The sequence below is a fragment of the Calonectris borealis genome, chromosome 4 (genome assembly GCF_964195595.1).
Source record: "Calonectris borealis chromosome 4, bCalBor7.hap1.2, whole genome shotgun sequence".
In the NCBI taxonomy this organism is placed as follows: domain Eukaryota; kingdom Metazoa; phylum Chordata; class Aves; order Procellariiformes; family Procellariidae; genus Calonectris; species Calonectris borealis.
The window spans coordinates 27,893,555-27,909,252 of record NC_134315.1 but is presented as its reverse complement, the minus strand read 5'-3'; the positions used below and the strand labels follow the sequence as shown (position 1 = coordinate 27,909,252).

The 15,698-nt window shown below is 35.2% G+C and overlaps 1 protein-coding gene across 7 annotated transcripts in view; it reads left to right on the top strand.

Moving 5' to 3' along the window:
* The window catches only part of ATP8A1 (ATPase phospholipid transporting 8A1), a 127,343-nt gene that overhangs the window by 79,244 nt on the left and 32,401 nt on the right, over nt 1-15,698 (top strand). For all 7 annotated transcript variants that reach the window (XM_075148987.1, XM_075148986.1, XM_075148991.1 and 4 more), the window contains 5 exons: nt 3,288-3,471; nt 3,579-3,689; nt 10,711-10,785; nt 10,931-11,053; nt 13,554-13,632. In XM_075148987.1, coding sequence (XP_075005088.1) covers nt 3,288-3,471; nt 3,579-3,689; nt 10,711-10,785; nt 10,931-11,053; nt 13,554-13,632 — 572 coding nt within the window. The remainder of the gene's footprint in view (nt 1-3,287; nt 3,472-3,578; nt 3,690-10,710; nt 10,786-10,930; nt 11,054-13,553; nt 13,633-15,698) is intronic.

Below are 15,698 nucleotides of genomic sequence, written 5' to 3'. Positions count from 1 at the left end.
TTGAGGTTTAATCTAGTTGTTGAAATACATTTTTTTTTTTTTCCTTCCTATAACTTTATAGGGTAGGTAAAACGAAAAATATTGACATTTGCTAGAGAAAAATGGAAAATTTTTTCTTTTTTCTTTTCCAAATGAGCTATGGTCCTTATACTATTCCTTCATATTTCTTCTATAACACTGAAATTGAATCAAGTATCAGTCTGTTCCATAGTAAAAAGAGTACCTTGGTGATATGGACTGAAGTCATAAACTGATACCCTGTTGAAAGTATGGTGTATAGTGAAGTTGTGTGATTACGATGCGTACATAAGATCTCATTCTATAAAAGACCAGGGGGATTGTAGTTGAAACAAATTATGTAACAAATATGCTTCAAATATAATATTAATGAATTTATAGAAGAGATAGTGTGCTTTAATTTCACAAGTTGTGTATCTGGGTATAAAATATAAGCAGGATGACAGATCATGATCCTCAATTTTTTTTCTTTTTTTTAATCATTTCTGTTTAAAATTTGATGTTTTAAAACAGTTCTCTCTACTGTGCTTGGTAAGCTGACTTCCTTCACCAGGAATAGTTTGGGATCCTCTTTCAGCTTTTAAATAGTCTGAGTTTCAGAAATGTTGTTTAAGTTTTAACTAGTAAGAATTTTGATTGTTACTGTAATTTACTGGTTTAGACAAAACTTAATTCTTCATGGATGTTATATGAATAAATACATGTTTCAGGGTGTAAAAAGTATGCCTAGAAAACCTTAGGTTTCTCCTGCATTTCTTTTTAAGCTATGTTTCAGAATAATCAGCCTTAAACGGCTAAAAACTTAAATAGCCTTTATTTTGGTGGGAAAGGCCTTTCCTTTCATAGGAAATTAATGTTGGTTTGGTGAAATTTGCCTTTCTAAAGGACATATTCATCAAAATTTCTCGAAGACTGTTTCTACTTTTGCCCTTATTAGTTAGCTTTTCTCAAATCTTTGTAACTTGGATTTGTTAATAAAGGAAATGGATAATGGATAATATCAGCAGTGTGATGTCAGAGATTTGGGTTTTTTTCTGAACTTTTTTACCACTCTGCTACATTTACTTTTTCAGTGAAAATCAGTCACGAGCCTCAGCTGTCAATTCTAAGAAAAAATTTGGTTTCCTTTTTTAAGTTTATAGCTTGTCTGTCATACGAACATTGGATTTTGTTGTGCTATCTCTCTGTTTGTTTTTGTTTTGTTTTTTTTTAAAAAAAGGTTGTTTTCTCATTGCATTCTTATTCAGGCAGAATGGAAGGTAGCTGGCATGGCCATTAGCTTCAGCAATCATGTAATTGCTTGTTGGTTGTGGTTTTGGTAGCTATGGTAGAGTTTACAGATAGCTAGAAAAAGTGATGGCCAAGCATTGCTGTTAGTATCTGTGTGCTTAATGGAAAGAATATAATTGGTGCTTCAGTGTTCTTTAACTGTAAAATCTTTTATTATTGCCCTCATTAGCACCGGTTTTGTGATCTTAAAAATCAATCAATATAAATAGGACAGTATTTTTTTGCCACGTTCACTTACCAGATTTGATAGAATTCTTTGAGCTGTAATTCTTCAAACTAGAAAGGACTTGTCCATCAGGAATCTCATTAATAATATAACAGTATAATTTTCTCAAGTATCATGAGGCCTTCCAGTATTCACGTACTTAGGAGAATGGTGCCTTTGGGACCTCCAGCTTGCAGGATCTTTTGTGAGGAACTTTAGGACTGCACAGATGCCATAATACAGCTGAATTTTTGGTGTCTGGTGGTAACATTTCTTTTTGTTAATGAGCTTGGTTCAGGTGAGAACTGTACTCATAAACTACACAGGCCATGTTACTTGGCAGTATCCCAATGAGCAGCAATATACAGAGCGTGTTCAGGAAGGAACATTATTTAGAAGTAATTGCTCTCTTGTGCTTTTTCTTTGCAAATTTGTTCCACAAAACTTGTATTCTTAATTTCTTGTATGTTTCTGGTTTTATTCTATTTTTTGACCTGAAAGAGTTAAGTCAGATTATGGACATCCCTATGTAATCCTTAACCCTGAAATTTTATCACTGCAGGGGGAATCTTTCACAGGCCCAGTTGCAAAGTTCCAGAAGCTTATGGTATCATAGGGGTTATTGCCATGAGCGTGCATTTAGAAGACTTGTAGGAAATGAATTATAAATACAGTTTTTACCCAGTTTGTGGTGTTCTAGATGGAGGCATCTAGAATGAGTTTGTCTGGAAAGCTGGAAAGATAGATGAGGAAAGGACAGTTCTTCACCAGCTGCACATCCCCAGCTCCACAGCAGGAGTCATGCTTTGGTACCAGAATTGCTCTCTTTGTAGGAAGTAGTGAATGGGGCGGGGGGGGGAGACAGCCTCGCAGAGCTTTTTGCATTTCTTCTTGTTCCTGTTCATACCATGAAACGAGAGGGGCAGGGTTTGATCCTTGACTCCAGTGCCAGGAAGCACAGGAGTGGATTACCACACTGCTTAGGGTTTGCTCCTTTCCTTCCCCACCCTGCGAAACACACCAGTCCTAACACATAATTTCTGTGTATTATTTTCAGTTATGATGTCTCAAATACTACAAGGACTGAATTTCAGCATACAGAGTAGAACTTTTACAACATGAAATAGAAGCTACACGTGTGACACATACAATAGTAGATGGAGCAGAAACTGATATGGTTTCATCAATAGAGTTTTGAGAGTCATCCCTGGACATCCCCTTAACTGGGGACAGGCGTTTTCTTAGTGACATAAATGGAGCAGTCCTGAAAAGAACAAGGGAGAAGTTACCAGCAGTTAAACAAAATGAAGGATCAAGAGTCAATGTTCAAAGTTGCTTCCTCTAATTTAGCAGTGTAGGCTATGTTAACGTAGTTTGTATCATCCTACTGTTTGTTCCTGTTTGCTTCAACATCTGTGTGTTAAATATCTCGTTGTTTGTTTATAAAATACGTATTTAAACAGAGAAGAAAATAAAAAGCATAAAAACAAAATATGCCAAAATCTGCAATTGTTGTAAGTTAATACTGATAGTGGCAGTGTTTGGGGTTTCTTCCATTACTCTGTTTTAGGGGCCCATTGCTGTTTGACCTGTGTCTCTCCAGTGAGAATGTGCTTTTAGCATATAGCCTAAAGGGCAACAACAAGACCATGTCGCTGACCAGGATGTTAGTTGGCCTGGTTTTATTACCTTTTCACAGAATACAAAGTATCTTTTGAAAGTACATTCATTTGAAACTCCTGTATTAAACCTTTTTCTTTCTGTTACCTCTTAGGGTATCACCACTTCAGAAATCTGAAGTTGTAGAAATGGTTAAAAAACAAGTTAAGGTGGTAACTCTAGCGATTGGTGATGGAGCAAATGACGTTAGTATGATACAAACAGCACATGTTGGTGTTGGTATTAGTGGGAATGAAGGGCTACAGGCTGCTAATTCTTCAGACTACTCAATTGCTCAGGTAAGTCATTACACTGTAAAATACTACAATAAAGTAGTTTAATATCAGATTAATATTGGTATATGCATGTTCTGATTGTATGTTTGTTCATTTTTCATTTTTTGCAGTTCAAGTATTTGAAGAACTTGTTGTTGGTTCATGGAGCCTGGAATTATAACAGAGTAGCTAAGTGCATCTTGTATTGTTTCTACAAGAATATAGTCCTTTATATTATCGAGGTAATTTTACAGTACAGTACATGTTACTTCTTGAAAGTAAAAACTTTATTATTTTGAGTTTTTGATTATTATATATGATTTAAAGAAGCATTTAAACTGTCAATAAACACTTACTAGTACTGAATCTTGCTTTTTAATAAACTGATTAATATTAGTGATTTTTTTTTTAATTTAAGACCCAATTGTCTTAAAAATACATACTAAATATTAGTACTGAATGTTTGTGTTGCATAATACTGCTAACTTATTAAAATTCTGCATCTATAACATCATTACAGTATTTAAGGAATACAGTTACAAGTAGCCTTAAATTTACCAAGAGATATATGTGCTTAAGCTCTTTGAGCTGGTGTCAGTAACTGTCCGGTTTGCAATCTGAAGCCCTTTTTCAAGGAGACTGTTGAACTGCAGGACTGTTGCTGTTCAGAGCAGTACTTAAGTTTTTTTACATATATGTTTAGTTACACTGTTGCATTCCTTTCACTTGTTGATGGGGTAACCATGCCTCCTCTAGTTCATGAACAGGGGTGCTTTCCTGAAAGTAGCTGACCTAGTTTTCTCACCTGAGATTTTAAGGAGACTGGAGTCGCGTGAGAAATACAGTAGTATGAGAGGACTGTCTTATAATAAATCTATGTTTATTAGTAGGTATGGTTAAGACAGCATGTATAGCTATAGTTTTCATGACCTTCATGACCACGTGGCAACCTTAAAATTTTGAACGTAGTTTTAAATGGTTTTTTACATTTTTTTTCTCCCCCCCCTTCATTTACTGTTCCTCTTTTTCTTTCAACAGCTGCTTGCTTTCTTATAACCAAATATGTATCTAGTAACTATGTTTATAATTGATTCAAACTTTATATTCACAATGATACTTTAGGGTAAAAATGTAGAAAAAAAAAAAAATTGTTGCAAAGCTTGATCGCAAAACAAGTTTTAGAGGTCAGTCTTCTGTATTTTTACGTTAATGGGGTTAACAGTTATTCTTAAAACTTTCTTAGTTTTTTTAATATATTTTCAAATTAATTTCTTAAACTTATGCAGTATGTATCCGGTTTTTACTGAAAGAAAAGGCCTTATTTCTGTTAGACCTGATGTAAACATGAGGTTAATATTTCTGATTTTTGTGTTTGTGTATGGGATCTTACGCTGTTGCAATATTGTAAAATACGTTAAACATCTTTTTACGTACAAGTGTTGTAGTCAAAAAGTGTGCGTTTTTCTTGGCATATTTTTTACATTTTCTAAATTTTCCTTTTTTTCCTCTTTATTGTGTTACTAACATAACTAGATTTCAATCTAAGCAGTAGCAAGTTTGTAGCCTGTTTAGAAAAACAGAAAGTAGGAAGCCATAGAAAAAGCAAATCCATTAAAGATCTTTTTTTGCTTTAGAAGTGATGGCAGACTTTAGATCCTGCATTTCAAAAGCTGAATATCTGATTAAATGATCAGGCTTCCAGAATTACTGATTAGCAATAGCTCTTGAAGTATTTGGAAAAACAGTATTAATGTATATTTTGTGTTTATAGAAAACATACAAAGTTGGGCTTTAGAACATACTACCTTATTTTTCTTAATTTTCTGTCATTGTCACCTCCAAATACATTGTAAATTTATAACTTAAATCAGATATAAATATCCCACTGTTTGTATTCTTTGTGAAAGTAAGTTAAATGCAAGGTACAGAGGTCATAGTCTAAAAATACAAAAGACTAGAAGAGGTAGTCTCTGTCTCCTGAGCGGATGGAAGGGCAAAGAGATCATTTCTATATGGGTTATGACCCTTTATATATAATGCATACAAGCATTTTACCATATACGCCTTCTCTGGAAGACAAGATGACTTCTACTTGAATTCATGTAGACCTAATGTTTGTCAGCTCAGAAAACTTTCACAGGTGTTAATAGCTCATGTCAATACTGTGGGTGAATGGGCAGAAATTCATCATTGAATGTCTCTAGAAAGGACAACTGCCAGTCTTGAATCTCTCTTTTCAGTTTTTTGTACGGATCAGGCGTGGGAGCAGAGAGCTCAATGAGTGTTTGTAAGCTGCTGCTTAATATGCAGAAATGCCACATCAGGAAAACGTCTGTGAAGCTTTTCTGGCCACGCCTCCTCTGTCTTGGAGTTTAGAAGATAATACTGTGAAAGGCATGTCTGGAAGTTGCTTTAAACAAGTTTCCTTTTATTAGCTGACAATAAATAAAGTACCTTTACTTAATTGAGGCATAATGTATTTTTAAATGTCTGCTCAGTACTAATCAAACAAGTAATGCAATAGATTCCATTTAATCTAAAATACAGCCTTTTTCCTAGGCACTCGTGGGGTGATATGAAATAAGTGCCATTTGGTCTCTTGGTTCAGAAAATGGTAAAGATCTAGAATAACCTGCACAGCGATTAGTGTTTATCGACATTTAAACTCCTATTCATAAGAAACTATCAGTGGTCTGTAGTAACTTTTTCTACTCTGTGTCTTGACGCAATAGATATTTAAACATGGGCCTCATCTTTTGTATGGGACTAGTCCCAGTAACTTTAGAGGCTGTATTCTGAAGTATCATTCTAAATTGCAAGTGAAAACTTTGAATTTCTGATAGACTGCTAATGTGCATTATTAAACCTGTACCAAGCCTCATACTCACACACACATATAGCATAAGCCTATGCAGAGTCTCATACTTATTTTGAGGGGGCTGTCATGACCTTATAATGATGGTTGGGATTGAGATTGATCTAGTGATTGAGAACTCCTTTGTAGGCTGGTTTTGGTTTTATAATTACCATTACTGCATATACTCTTTTGTTAAACTACTTATTTTGTGAAGTTATGCAAATCTCCCTTCAATATCAGAGGGACAAAATTTTCCTATTCCTACTTTTTGTTCTGCTAGCTAGTAGTAACTAGTAATAACATAACTGTTTTATGTTAAATAAAAAAGGTTTACAATTTAAAAAAGAATAACGATTTTTGAAGATCTGCATAGGTCATTCGTGTTTCATGTAGGGGAAGATTCAAACAAAAGAGTAAAAGACCAGGACACAAACAGAAGAAACAGATGCGTGGAGTTCATATTTAAAGTTCACTCACAGATCCTTAAACATGGCGATTTGTAATGATTTAAGTGATACTACATAAACAAATTTAATTATACATTACTATAAGTAATTAGAGCTGTAACAGCCTCTTTTTGGTTCTGTAAACTTTGGATGATGATTACCTTCCTTCTCCCCCCGCCCCCCCAAGCCCTTTTCATCCCACTGCTGAGTTCCACACTTTCTGCTGCTCATGTCTATAACTGAAGTTTACCATTTTGTTCCCAATTTCCTTTGCCTGACACATCACACGAATACCTGTGGTCATACTGAGTCCCATATCATGCATAACCCCAAACATGAGCAGGCTTTCTGTGTATACTCACGCTGCTTCTGAGCTGTAGAGTTTAGGTCCCGTTTTTCAGTAAGCCATGGCATACTTAATGTATGCAAACTGCACCGAGTTCAGTTTAAAACATGGACAGCAGAAAGTGATTGTGCTCATGCCCACTTTTTTGTGTTACATGGTTTGAAAACTTAGAAATACAGGGATCTGCATTGAGGCCCATCTCATTTTAGATGGGCTATGAACCTAAATCTTTCATTTTCAATTGAAATTGTGTAGCAGTTGAACTATAAAATCGTCTGAATTGTCACTTCTCCCTCACTTACATAGTCTAAATTGCTTCTCAAGGACACCTATCTCCTGTCCTTCTGTATAGGGATGCTGGATTAGTAATTTGAGCTGTTAGAGTAGGACCTACCCCCTAGGAGAGAAGTGCTCCTGAATTAGTATCATGTACAACATGTCCTAAAAACTTATTTTGCAGGTACACCTGCCTTCATTGTCCATCATAATAAGAATGAAACACACTTGTCCATGAATAAATTTCCCACTGTGAAGCAAAAAACTGTGTTTCTTGTCACTGTCACTATTAATACTGTAATAAGCTCCATAGAGGTTCTTTCGTGTATGGTTAAGAGTGTAATTTTCTAAGGTCCAAGATTCAGAAGTTAGGGTAAATGGGTAACGTACTTTCTTCCCCTCTTACAGTTTGAGCTGAGGGCTGTATTTATCCTTGCTGCTTCCCCCACACCACCCTCCCCCCCAGATCTGCTAATTATTTTTGAGCCACAGGTGTTCTTAATGTGAACATTCAAATACTATCTTGTAAACAATAGAAAATCCATGTTTCTGCTTAGATATTACAGATGCTCCGTCTCTTAAAGTAGTATATCTGGTATTCTACTAAATAGTAGTGTTTCTACTACAGAGGGCATTGGTTTTAGCCACATTAAAAGGTTTCCCTTCCCAGCCATTTTTTTTTCTTTTTTTGATAGATTCAACAAGAACTTTGAACGTAGGGGTGCTACCAAATTTCATTTCTTTTTGGCTTGCATCTACAGTTCTGTCCAAGTTTTGTTCCAGTTCCTTATTACACTAAAACTTAACTGAAATTCCTGTAACTTGCATGCTTTCTTTGGAAGAAAGTAAATGCTAAGATTTCAGGAAGTTACTATTATAACTTAAAGGATTTCTTTACAATTTTACAGTAAAACTGTAGTTTTCAGGGTTTAAATAGCTTGAAAATTTTAACTTAAATTCTGTACAAAATAAAACTGAAAACATCAGGGGTTTCTAAGGAATAAAATGATGCATAGCATTTCTGAGCAGTGGCTTCATATATGACATTCATTGTAAATTGAAATTTTATCATAAATTCTTGCATTTGTTCAAAACAGTCACTCCAAAACATTTTCAACTGTTGCTTAGCATCACTTACCTTTAATAGAAGTAAATATGTGGAATAGATTCAGTACATGTATTTAGGCCTTTCTTTTTAAATTAAAGTTTTATAACATTTTGACTGTTAGATCACAACAGAAAGTTAATGTTCTTTGCATATACTCCTGGGTTAAGAAGGGTCAAGTATATGTCTACTTGCAGTCCATTTTATTTTCTTCCTAGAGGGTCATACTTTTGTTAAACTCTGTCTGAAATTACCAGCAATGAGATGTACATGTGCCCAAGTACTGAGTCACATATTTTCTATTAAAACGGTCCTTTTCCACCACCCTAAACCCTTTCAAATTAAAAATTCTAAAATGTACTCCAGTATTTGATACAAACAAGAAAAAAAATTAAGGGGTCGATCACATAATGATACCTGTCCTTCATTTCTCTCGCAAGAGCTGTCTTCCTAGCCACCTTCCTAGGTTTGTATTTCCTAGAATGTAGGAACTATGTATAATGAGAAGGTTGAAAAAAGAGAAGGCAGCTGAGGAGCACAACTTGTACCCAACAGTGGTGATGAGGTTCTGGATTAGGTTCACACATTTAGCTTAGTTGTAAAACATCCAAAAATTGTGCTGATGTTGAATGCGTAATTAATTGTTCAGTAATGAACAACCAATTATGGACTCATCTCGCTCTCTCATACTCAACTACTGAGAAACTACTGCTAATAAATGTCTTCTAATTCATCACAGTTAAATCACAATTCCTATTTCAAAAGTCAAAAATCAAAATACACAAGAACTTACAAAAATCTCATTTAACTGACATAAAGTAATTCCATTGTCTTTTCAGTGAATAGACTGAAAAGTTAGAAAATAGAGTGCTTGTTACTGTTAACTCAATCAAAGTAAAGAAATTTAGCATTATAAGACTTCAGAAAATTCAGTGTATTTTATATCTCTATATTGCAGCCTCTAACATTCATGATTTTGTACGTAATCTTGTTCCAATAATTGGCCACCAAAAAAATCTATTTATTTTTCATTTATTGGTTGAACAAATAGCGATTTTAGCTGCATTTTAACTCCCATTTTTAGTGTTAATAGTTGCTAATTTCAGGGGGTTTTCCATCTCAAAGTATTCACAAACATGTTGAAACATTCCACAACATGATAAAAGACTGAGTTGTTCACAGAATCTGGTCACCTGGAGGCCAGCCTGGGTACATATTGGTAAACATACATATTGATTGTAGCAATTCATGCTTCCATAATAGTCAAATGAAATGTGACCTGTAGCAAAGTCCCTGCAAAGCAGCATCTAAACATTCACTTGGAAAACATGCGTCTTAAATTGAGTAGAATGTTGTTTAGATGATCCTAGCTTCTGTCACCTTACAGCTTATGTTTGTCACAGGCAGTATAGTTTCAGTGTAGCTTGTTAATAAAGATTCATCAGACATGCTTCTTCTCCACTTTGTCATTGAACTAATATAAGCATGAAGTAAGAAATAGAGGAAAGCAGTCATGCTGCATGCTATACTGAAAAACATAAGAAAATGTGTCATCATGCCTTTCAAATTAATTTTTTTTTTTTAACCTTTTAGCAAAAAGTGATAACACTTATGCAATGAAAGAGATATCCATCTGCGCCTCTAAAATACTCTGTAGTTGAGTTACTGCTTGTTCACTAAGTAATTGTCGTTGATTTAGTGCTCTGGTAAAACTTCATCCTCTCATGAGTTTCATGTATGAGGAAGGAATATTGGTACAATTTTCAGTTCCAAACTACAGCTTATTGTATGGATTCTATTAGTTAGGAGGTTTGCTAATGATTAGAAGAAGATGACTGCTTCTAATCTGTAGGTGTTTCCTGTGCTATTTTTTTTCCCTGATATTTCTCAGAATATTTATTTCATTAAGAATTAAGTACAATACAAATGCAGGGAGCTAAATCACTCTTAAATACTTAACAAACATGAAATTCCTTCTGAAAATGGCTACCTCCTTGAAATGTTTTCATATTTAGATGGAGTTGCTCACATATTTGACTAGATTGCCCATTATCTGTTTTGAACACAAGTTGTTTTTATTATTTCTTTTTTTATATATATGTTTAAGCCATAACATCCTCAACTGTGTTGTAAATGTGTTCCAGGGATACCCCTTTTTGTGAAACTGAGAAGAAAATCTATTAATCACACCTTGCAGGACATTTGAGTAATATAGGGTTCTCCTCTTTTTCAGATTTGGTTTGCTTTTGTCAATGGCTTCTCTGGACAAATTCTTTTTGAAAGATGGTGTATAGGCCTCTACAATGTGGTAAGATGATTTGCGTGTTTTTCAGCTATTTTCAATTGTAATCATGAAAGTTTCTTGAGTAAGCAATCTTTAAGCAAATCCTCACCTCAAAAGTTTTGCAATATGTTTTTCTGTTGGTTTGGTTTGTTTTTTTTTTTTTTTTAAGATGTTTACAGCAATGCCTCCACTAACTCTTGGAATATTTGAGAGATCCTGTCGAAAAGAAAACATGCTGAAATATCCAGAGTTATACAAGACTTCCCAAAATGCACTGGACTTCAATACTAAGGTAGTTTAAAAAAATCAAATGTAATTAAAGCAGAAATTAAGAGGAATTCAATATAGTTATCCCTTTTGTTCTATGCTGCTCATAGTTAAAAATGGAAGGGGTTTTTATTACTAGTATTTCCAGTTGTCCACTTGTCTGTGAATGGTGTAAATCATATTTATCCATTTTTAGCAAGTACGGAAATGGAAAGCAAGCATTGTATTTTTTTCAGCCCTGATGTTTTTTTTTCTCTGCTGGTAATAAAGCTGTCTTCTATAGGCAGAAGCGATTAGACCTCTCTGTCGCTAGGCTGTATGTATTTGTACTGTTATATAGAAATGGATTACTGAAGCCTGTGGAGAAGTGTTGGAGAGGACAATAAGAACTGTCATTAGATTTGTAGAGGGGAGGGACTTGGTACTATTCTTTGTCAATTTGGAATTGTGATTTTATGGTTTAATTTTGAGTTTTGGGAAAAAAATAGTTGGATACAGTTAAGAATGTATCAGGGTGGATCAAAAGGAATTTGAGGCTACTTTTGGTGAGAAATGGGTGACATTCATCTTGGAGAGACTAGCACAAGAAGTAGTAGAAAAATGTAGGACTCTAATAAATAAAATATAAACAATTTCTACAGATTTGTCCATAAATAATCTCTTAAAAAAACTAAATGAAACTTTTTCCTGAATCTGCAATTTCATGAATGCATGATCTTTGTAAGAGTTCCTTCTGATTTTATTTGATTTTTCTAAATATAATTGGGACATTTCAAGTAATGTCATTGTGTGTTGAACTTGGGGACATTTTCAATCTGTCATTGAATTAACAATGCCTACATGTGCTGGTCTGTAGTAGATGTGCAGAGCTGATACAGGATACTTAGCTCTCATATCTGTGCCACTTGTGCTGTAAAACTGGAGTACCCCTATCTATATAGAAGTATTTGTCTAAACTATCTCTGTTCACTGAAGCATATGAGATTTCTCTCCTTCCTCACTTCATCCCTTCACCCACAAAAACAAACCTGAAAGTTGTAAGGAAGCTTGGGAAAATAGTTTCTTGTGTCACTGCAAATGCTTTACAAATATCAGATTTTTCATTATATATATGTCCATTAACGCAGACACTTTTGTGTTGTGATAGTTTTAATAAATAATGTAAGTCATGACTTACAATTGTTGGATTCTTCTGTTTTTAAATAAGTCTATAAAATTTTTAATATTAACACAGATGTATTGTTGACTTCACTGGAAATTCTGTGGCTATTCCCATACGACACTGGCTATGAGTAAACGTCTACAAACTTCCTAACTACAAAATTCCCACCTATATAAGTTGAATAGTTGGTGTTAAAGATTTGGAAACATTACTGCCTTGAATGTTAATGCAGATGTTTGTTATGGTAAAAGGGATCAAAGGTTATGAGGTCATGACGGAGGTTAAAGGATTAGCATGTGACAATAAGAATTGGTCAAGAAAATGGAAAAGTAGAACTAATTTTTCTTGCACCCACCTGTGCTTTCTGTCAAATAAAAACTTCTAGTAATGACATAGCAAGACGTAGAGACAAAGGTTAATGAGTAGCACAAGTTCAAATGCGCAAAGTATTGGAGTGTAAATTGGATCATACAACCTGGTGTAGTTGTATAATCTAACAAAAGACTTTGAGACATTGTGGAAAATGTTGTGAGGCAGGCAACTTAATTTCAATTGTTTGAACACCTCAACACTTGTAATACACATCGGTTAGTTACAATAAAGGCTATGATTGTCCAAAGCATGTTCATGAAAAAACATGATTGCTATCCTGAAGGAAATGGGTTACATATTTTTGATTAAGTCTTTTTATGTCTTTATACCATATATTATGGAAAGCATCAGTAGGTTGTTTATCCTTAAACTTAATACAGTTCTTTTCAGCAGGCGTATTTTACAAATGAAAATAAGTTTGAAAGTAAAATTTGAATTATTTAGGAAATACATTAAAGGAAGTTTAATATGATGAAGCTGTGCACTTCAAGAATGGGGCATGTAAGGAGAAATCTAAGGAAGATACTTTTATTTGTCCTTTTTTAATTCCTTTGTATGTGGAAATACTTAGGTAGGTATATGTAAAACTCAGGTTTTGATTGTTCTACTATCCAAATTTCTTATTACACAAAATGTAAATTATAAAAGCTAGAGTCCTTTTTAGTTCCCTACTTATAATGTGGCAATTGTTCCAGTTGTCTGGTTTAGTTTAATTTTTCTGATGATATTCCCATATGTATATATTTTAATTTCCCTTCTGATTTGAAATTAAAAGGAGGGGATAATGCACACCTTTTTCCAAAACATAAAAATAAACAAATGACCCATGAAGAGCTAAGAGGCAGAAAGTGCCTGTCAGTTATTTTATTTCACAGTGGTGGCCTGAAAGAAACACATTTTGTGAATCTAACACACAGATAAAAAGAAAGGTCAGGGTTCACAGAGCTAGGTTATTGCAAATGGTTCTCATGGATTTTCTGTTTTCCCTTAGGTTTTCTGGGTTCATTGTTTAAATGGCCTCTTCCACTCATTCATTCTGTTTTGGTTTCCACTAAAAGCCCTCCAGCATGGTAAGTATTAAGAAAAATAAAAATATAATTGTTGAAAGGTACGAAATATCTAAATACCTTCTTTTTTCTTAGGAAAATTTAGAAATACTGACAGTTTTCTGTGATTAAATTTCAAGATACCGTTTCTAGAACTAGAGCAGATGCAGTATCTTTAAAATGTTTTATTTAAAATCTGTTTAAAAGTGGGAGCAGTGTTGTGTACGTATGCATAAAACTGTATAAATAGGTTTTAAGTAAACTGAATCAAGATGGAGAAAAAAAGTTTGCTATTTAATTATGCTATTATTTTATATAACACGCTACCATGGTAAATACCTGCAAGATCCTAAATCACTACTGTCCCTTGCATTGTCTCTTATATTTTGTAAGCTTTTGTGGCTGATGTGTATACCTTCTCTCCTGTTACTTCAGGGGCATACTGACCCATTAGTTTACATCTATATGAGTAGGCTTGTGACAGAGGAAACTGGGACATCTTGGACAGCTCAGTCCTGCCATTCTTCTAGTTAAACTGTTGTATATGCACCTGAGTTGCCGAAGGAAATGGGACAGTTGGGAGGAAAGCTGTATTAATTAGAGGAAAGTTGAAAGCATTGCTTCCAGTTCGTGGGAATGTTTGTGTGTATGGGAGCTCTCATAGCGGTGGGGTTTTGTTTTGCTTCCACCTTGTGGGGAGACAAAAAAAAGTGTGTACCCTGCAGCTTTTCTGTAAAATTAGTAGCCTTCTCAGTTTCCCTGCTGCAGCCAGGCAGTCTGCCCTGACATAGGGTCTGGAAATAATCTCATGGACATTTTGGAACTGTTGAGACTAGATAGTGAGACGGTCACAGCTGCTTGTGCCCGAAAAGGTTAAGGGGAAAACTTCTTGCAGAGTATTTTATACTCAGTGACTTCTGATGGGAAAAGGAAAGTAGGTAGCGGCCTGTTTTCTCTGAAAGGCCACTGGATGTGAGTTCAGTGGCAGCAGTTTGCATTGGAGGGGTTTAGACAGCCGAGGAGGAAAGAGGTCCCAAAATGTCAATGCATATTCTAAATCCACAACCTCGAATCCAAAGCAAAATCCCCATTCAAAGCTGTAGCCAGTCTATGTGAGACATTTATGCATTACATGATGGAGAAGTGTTTAATGAGTATGGGTGGTGAAGCAGAATAGAGTTCATGTGTGAATGGCCGAGATACTCGCACAAGAACTTGTGAGAGCGCTGTAGCATAGGCCTCTTCGGCTCACAGCCCCTGGGCTAGAACTGACCTGCAGGCAAGTGGTCTCTACAAAACTGAACAAATTGCCTTCTGTCTTCTTCTGGGAGATAATGCTATTAGTTTCTTAGAGAGGAGGTGACGAGTGCCAGAGAGATCTGCCAGAGAAAGGAACTTCTGAGAACAGATCTCAGCCTCCATCTTCTCTTAGCAAAGAAGAGGCACAGGAGGATCCTGAGACATGAAAGGAGGAATGGGAAGAACGGGGGATAGCTCAGCTTAGTGCATAAGAGTGCTGAGTCCCAGCACTCTGATGGGAACAGACTTAGCTGCCTGCCTGTTCCTCTGTTTTATCCTCATTATGCTCTTTACTGGTAGGTATATATTGTAAAGCAGCAGAGTGCACGTTTGAGCAGGTATTTATTGGAACGTTGAAAATCAAATCTTGCAGATCGTGAAAATCTCTCAGAGCTCACAGTCTATCCTTTTCTTTGAGCGTTTTCTCCTGTTTACTCTTTAGTCTCACTTGTCCACTTCTTTCTTGTAAGTAGAAAGTTTCAAACTGCACGCGTTGTAGTAGACTCTACCAAGAAATATGCAATCAAAGAATATGCATGGATTTGTAAGACCTGTTTGTCAGAATTTGTTCCATGGGACCTAACCATTGTACAGTACACAAAACTAGAGTCTTTGCACTCCATGTACTGTCATGTGGATATGAAAAGCGACAAGGACATAAATCTTCACAGAAGCTTCTTTTGATGCGGCTTTGTCAACATAACAGTAAATGGCAAAAGCCAAACAAATGTACAAGTAAATCCACTAACTGCTCCCTCGTTTGTATAATCTTTAAAATGAGCTTTGTTTTC